The sequence below is a fragment of the Mus caroli genome, chromosome 16 (genome assembly GCF_900094665.2).
Source record: "Mus caroli chromosome 16, CAROLI_EIJ_v1.1, whole genome shotgun sequence".
Classification (NCBI taxonomy): domain Eukaryota; kingdom Metazoa; phylum Chordata; class Mammalia; order Rodentia; family Muridae; genus Mus; species Mus caroli.
The window spans coordinates 21,106,688-21,113,125 of NC_034585.1; the positions used below are offsets into that span (position 1 = coordinate 21,106,688).

General features: G+C 42.2%; 1 protein-coding gene across 1 annotated transcript; it reads right to left on the reverse strand.

The window, feature by feature from the left end:
* Positions 1-4,608: 4,608 nt before the first annotated feature.
* On the reverse strand, positions 4,609-6,013 carry Sst (somatostatin). Its single transcript, XM_021185651.2, has 2 exons — positions 5,639-6,013; positions 4,609-4,974 (listed from the first exon to the last, which is right to left on the reverse strand). Exons 1-2 carry the CDS (start codon positions 5,774-5,776, stop codon positions 4,762-4,764), a joined length of 351 nt encoding a protein of 116 aa, XP_021041310.1. The 5' UTR covers positions 5,777-6,013; the 3' UTR covers positions 4,609-4,761.
* Positions 6,014-6,438: the final 425 nt, after the last annotated feature.

Below are 6,438 nucleotides of genomic sequence, written 5' to 3' on the forward strand. Positions count from 1 at the left end.
TGATTCACTTGACAAGTTACAGTTTTTCCCTTTTACTCCACCCCTTCCCCTAAGAAATAGTGGGAAGAGAATTGGATTAAAAATTAGACACTCTGGTTCCAGCTCTATGTCTCTTAAATGAACTACTGAGTCTGTGATTCATTTTCCTCATCTACAGAAGAAGAATAGCAGCGTGCCGCCCGTTACTGTATGTTATGGAAATGTATACCACTTCAGTACCCTACACCTCATTCATTCCATCTGGAATAAAATCATTAAGCCTTGTAAACCATTGTTTAAACCTAGTCAGAGAAATGCGTTTCCGATGCCCTCTGCTTTCCTAGCTCTCGGCAAAAGTATCCAGCGCAGCATTTGTTCATCCCTGATGAATGTGTCTCAGCCACTGTACGCAGTTCTCTGAAGCCTGAAAGCTTATTACACAAGCACTGCTGCTAAGTTTTCAGATGCTCTTTAATGAAAAACCAAACACCAGAACTAAAGCATTCACTCTCGCTAAGTAAAGAGCTGGAGAGGGTTGGGAGATGTGTGTTCCCTCGTTTGTGAAGACAGGGAGCAAGACTTCTGGGAAGATCTCTTAGAAAAGCATGCCAGATCATTGTGAAAATCCATGCCTTCTGGGGCAACCCCCTTCTACTCCAAGTCAGAATTGTCCTTCGCATCGTAGGGCTAATGCCCTGTCATGCTTAAAGTTCCTTTCCCCTCAATCAGTACCTTCATCATTTCTTGCTAATGTTTCTCAGCTTTATACCACTTTCTTCTCCCCTCCGAGAAGCAGACTGTTTGTCTGGTAGAAATTATGGAACCTGCAGAGTCACAGTATTTACACTAGAGCAGTAAAACCCACCAATTATGGAAAAGGTCAGACTCCTTTGAAGGCAATGGTAACAGAATAATGAGAGCTACCCTGGGGGATAACAGGGATAACATAGGATTTTTCCCAAACTCTGCATCAAGTTACTGTGTTATTAGGCAGTTAGAACCATTTCCATCCAATTTCAGTAAAATAAGTGAGGCGAGCAAGATGATTTTACAGCCCCCTTCACATTGGGCGTTCAGAATGACAAGGTATGTATTATGTCACCGCAACAAAGACTTGTGTGTGCACTGAGAACAATTAGAGCTACAACCAAGAAACTTGAAGTAGTAGCTGTTTGATATGTATTTTAGATTTTATTTGCCAGGTATCAAACAAGTTCAAAGAGACTTTTGTGTGTGGTCTCACCTTGTCTCGCTGCCTAGCATGTGTTCCTCTCTTCCTGAAATGTCTCTGACAGCATGTGTCTTCTAGTAGCCAGGAAATTACTGGGTGTGGAGCTTCACTCAATAACTGTTTTTTGTTTTGTACATTGGAACATAAATGAGAAAGGAGAGTGGACACGGTGGCACATACCTATAACTCCAGCAGTTAAAGCAGCCTTTGGCTAATCAAACTGTAGCTACCCCACCCAACAAAACACACACACACACACACTCACACACACAAGAGTTGGTGATACAGCTTAGTACTGAGGGCTAAAGACCTTGTTTGTTCTTCTTTAATAAATAGAAGGAAAAAATTAACCTGTATTTGTATCAAGAACAGATATTCAGTATGTCAGAAAAAACAAACCTAACAAAGGGGTTAGTGTTTCTTGATTTCTGTGGCTGTGAGCCCATGATTGGAGGGCAGTAAATTAGACCCGGCCAAGGGCTTGATGAAATGAGATGAAGAAAGCTAGAATGGATAGGTTCACAATGTTCGTGCTTCAGTGGTTATTAAACTCATGCTAACATACTGGGCCTTTCTGGTCTCTCACCATACAGTGAACACCAATGTCATCTTCCCATGTCAAATCAAGTACTGAAGAATTTTATCAACTAGTAAATAGAAATTAGTTTCGCTTAACAGTGAAGTTCATAGATCATATACTTCTTTCAATGAAAATTAACAAACTACTATGCTTCATACACAATGTGAGGGATGAGAGAGAGAGGACTGTCCAGGGTTAACAGTACAGGCTGTTATTGCTGAAGACCCAAGTTAGATTCTCAACACCCACAATGGATGACTCACAACTACCTGTAACTACAGCTGCAGGCATATCCAACACTTTTGGCCTCTGCAGACCCCACCAAAAATGCACACACAGACACACGCACACAAACACACACACACACACACCATTCAAAATAAAATTCATTTTAAGAATCAACACTGTAGGAGACATTGCTTGAACATATGCTTGCCCAAAAGAAGTTCATCTGTGAATGACAACTCTCCTCCACACACATAAAACTATAGAAAACAGTAGAAGAAACTATGTAAGCAGCATGGCAGAGATGCATTAAGCAATCAGAGAAGGCGCTTTTCGATTGACAGCACAGAGCAAGAAATTTATGAGGCAAGAAGCATATAAAATGGGCTTTAAAGGCTGCCTCAGGTCTGGATCATGGAAACAGGGAAAAACAAAGACCCTTGTCTTAGCCACAGCTAGAATATATATCACATGGCAATACAATTTTAACGCTAGCATTAACAGTAGCTGGGGCTCATCTGATCCTAAGAACACTAAAGGCTTGGTAAAGCAGAGCCTCAGCGTGCTGGGGGTGTTCGTTGGTGTGCTTGCTCTTCTGATGGGGAAGCTAAGATTCAGAAAATAACAATGTTTGCCCACACTCACTCTCTGAAAGGTACTGCAGGTCCTTCAGGAGTGCTGAGGATTGAGAGAGGGAGGAAGGGAGTATCTGAGAGGGCATTTTATTTTGTTTTATGTTTTGTCGCTAGATGATAAGCAACCAGAAGACTGGGGTGATCTTCCAGAAAAATCCAGTATAGGAAGAGCTTGAAAAGTAAAAGGCAAAGGCCTCAATATATTTAAATAAAGTGAAACAGGATGATAATCTTATTTGCATATTTTTCTTTCTCATTAACTTCTAGGTTAGCATAGAAAGCAATGGTATCATTAATGGATTTTCACACAGATGTGTCAATCTGAGGACTCCTCAGGTGCCTCTGTCACTATCAAGGTATAAAACGTCAGGGAAAACCAGAAGGGATATGAGTCTCCTTTATTTACAACACTATCTCCTTATAGAGCTGGGGCTGAAAGACAGGCACTGATGTTCAAGAGCCTTATGGCATTGAAACATTCAGGAGCCTGTTTGTGTACAGGCACACATCTGTGTAATTCTTGCCAATTCCCAGGCTGCTGTTAGGAACTGACAATGAATGATGATACTGAAAACATGGAGTCTCCTCTCGCTCATACAGTTCATTTGCTAACCAGAAAACAGTGCCCCTGCGTTCTTCTACATAATAAAGCGATCTCATCTTTCTACAGTTTACTGGCAGCCAAGATGCAAAAGGCAGTCAGCATAGATGTATTCTTTAAATGGACAGGCACTGATGACCCCTGAGTACCCGCCACAGAGGACGACCCCAACCTCCCAAGTGTATTTGTTTCCATAGAGATTAATAAAACGGATAGATGGGTTACTCTCCCATCCTTTTCATCACCTTCTCAGGAATTAGCATCCACAAAACCACATCCTTATTTAAAATGTGCTTTACTAGGCACAAATATTTCCTAAAAAACGTGAAGTTCTTCTTTCGTCTTTATTTGTTCCTTTAGTAAATTTTTACTATTCTTTTTATACTCATTTTCTATTTGGTTTGTTATACCAAACACTGAGAGATAAAACACATGTTCCCTAAAGACGTCTATTCCAGTGCTCTATGAGTTAAGTTAACAATATCTTAATCTTCATCTTGATCAGTCCCGTTTAATATGCTGTTTAATGATAATTATAGATGTAATGTATTGATCATTTATGATTGGAATTTTGCTTTTTTATCTGACTCCTATGTTGCTAGAACTGAAAAGGCTTGAGATGTCTCCTCCAGTGATTCTGTGGGAAGGGTTTCAGGCATTGATACCTCCAGTGCACTGAAGCATCTGGCAAAGACCCCACACATGTTTCTTGTGACCCAGAATTTCTATGCTTCAATTTTATAACAAAAGGGATAACCTCCCCTATGAAAACAAGGAGTGTGCTTTTACAATGGAGGCAGCCTTTTCGTCTTTTCCAGATACAGAGGAAATCATCAAAGAAGATATAAAACCGATGGTGTTTCTAGAGATAAATGTTCACAAACAAACAAAAAACCAAAACAAAACAAATTTTAAAAGCTGAAAGTTTGTTTCACCTCTTTAAATCAAGCTTTTTCCCACTTTTTTGATTATTTTCTTTCCATTTTAAATATGTTTTATGTTTTGTGAATCAGCACAGTACAGTGTTAAGTGCTTCAGCCTGACTGCCCATAAATTCTAAAACACTTTGGTAATCCTACAGCTATTCCCAAATGTCTTTAACATGCAAAGGATGTTTATGGCAGCTGCTCCCAATAGCCATCATTCAGATACATGGTTCAATTTATAGGCATTCAAAGTTATTCAAGTTTTAAAGGACCAGTTATTTATAGTCTAACTTTTATTACCACAGGGAATTTTCAATACACGTTTGTGTATGTGGGTATGTACACCTAAAATATGTTTACAAAAACCACAACCTATGCTCATCATGTATTTCTGAACAAAACAATTTACTCAAGAAGAAGTCAAACGCTTGTTCTTCATAATTTCACCATAATTTTATTTTGTATTTACAGTCTTCATTTTCTAACGCAGGGTCTAGTTGAGCATCGGGGGCCAGGAGTTAAGGAAGAGATATGGGGTTTGGAGGAGAGGGATCAGAGGTCTGGCTAGGACAACAATATTAAAGCTAACAGGATGTGAATGTCTTCCAGAAGAAGTTCTTGCAGCCAGCTTTGCGTTCCCGGGGTGCCATTGCTGGGTTCGAGTTGGCAGATCTCTGCAGCTCCAGCCTCATCTCGTCCTGCTCAGCTGCCTGGGGCAAATCCTCGGGCTCCAGGGCATCATTCTCTGTCTGGTTGGGCTCGGACAGCAGCTCTGCCAAGAAGTACTTGGCCAGTTCCTGGATAGGGCAATGAGAAGAACAAAAGGAGGAATGGGAGAGAGGGGAAAATGTGGTTTGAAACTAAGATTTAATCACTCAAAACCCAGTTTTTACAATAATATGGGTGATTGCTGTATATATTCATTAGATTATGCAGGGGGAAAAAAAGCTTCCCCAAACGCAAGTCTTTCAGAAAGTGCTCTGCCTTAAAACACAGAGAAATCACGGATGATAAGAAGTCGTTTATAAATATATAGAATGCCAATAGTTTGCGCAGCTCCATTTTCCTGTGATGAGATATGAAGTGGAGCTCAGTTCTTGCCAGATTTTTTGAAAGGTAAAGGCAAACCTCCCCATAAACTGAAGAGCCTCTTGCCCTAGACTCGTTTTGTGAACAAACATTGCATTTCAGCACCGGGGTCAGCAACCCTCTTGCCAGCACCAGGGATAGAGCCCAGTCTCTCCTACCTGCTTTCTGAATATTCTTGAAAGCCAGGGAGGAACTTACCTGCAAGGTGACCACCTGCGCTGATCAATTCTGAAAAGAGTAAGAGGGGACCCTAACTTCAAAAGTTTCCCTGGAAGCTTAGGGGCTGAGCGACTCTGAGAAGCGCCCGCTAAACACCTGTCGCAGGGGCTGCAGCAGGAAGGCTGGGGAATTCGCAAGGGGGACAGTCCTTACCTGTTTCCCGGTGGCAGCCGCCAGAGACTTCTGCAGAAACTGACGGAGTCTGGGGTCCGAGGGCGCGCCGGTGACACCGCCCAAAGCCAGGACGATGCAGAGCGCGGCCAGGGCGCACTGGAGACGGCAGGACAGCATCTTCCCTGCCTCAGGCAGCCAAGCTGGAGCGCGGTGGGTCAGTCTAGCCGCAGGTCTGCAGGCAGCAGCGACGGCTCGGGTAGCGTCTCCTTCAGCCGCTATGGAGCTCTCCACGGTCTCCCCTTTTTAAACTCTCTCTCTGACGTCAGCCAAGGAGGCGCCCCCAGATCTCACCAGTGCTTTTACGCACCATTAGCCTCGCAAAATCAATCACAGAAGTGAGGGGAGGCGACACGATCTAAAGTGGTTTATTTAAAAAAAAAAAAGAAAGAAAGAAAAAGAAAGCCTGCACCCACGCAGGCACATGAAATTCTCCATGCCACAGAGACCAAACAATCTTACCTTCACTCAGTGCTGACATGCCTCGCCCATATTTCAGCCACATAGGAGCACACTTAATTACACAGAGATCACTCAGTCCTTGGCTAGCAATACATCATCACACTCAGTTGGGTACCTGTCAATGTACCCAGGTTACTGGACTTGCATTTACCCTTAACTTTTTGTATGGCAAGTGAGACTTAGAGCGATCTGTCTAGGAAACAATCTCAGAATGAATTTGCAATTAAGAGGACTGAACTATATTCTCTCCCTCCATCTCTTAAAGCCTTGTAGGAAAAGAAGGATGAAATTGAGCTGTAAAGGAACCTCACTTTGTCCAA

Bases quoted from the DNA above. Each gene is read 5' to 3' on its own strand.
- Sst (XM_021185651.2), bottom strand. From the start codon at position 5,776: ATGCTGTCCTGCCGTCTCCAGTGCGCCCTGGCCGCGCTCTGCATCGTC. The intron at 4,975-5,638 runs GTAAGGACTGTC...TGCCCTATCCAG, and splicing joins CGGCTGCCACCGGGAAACAG to GAACTGGCCAAGTACTTCTT.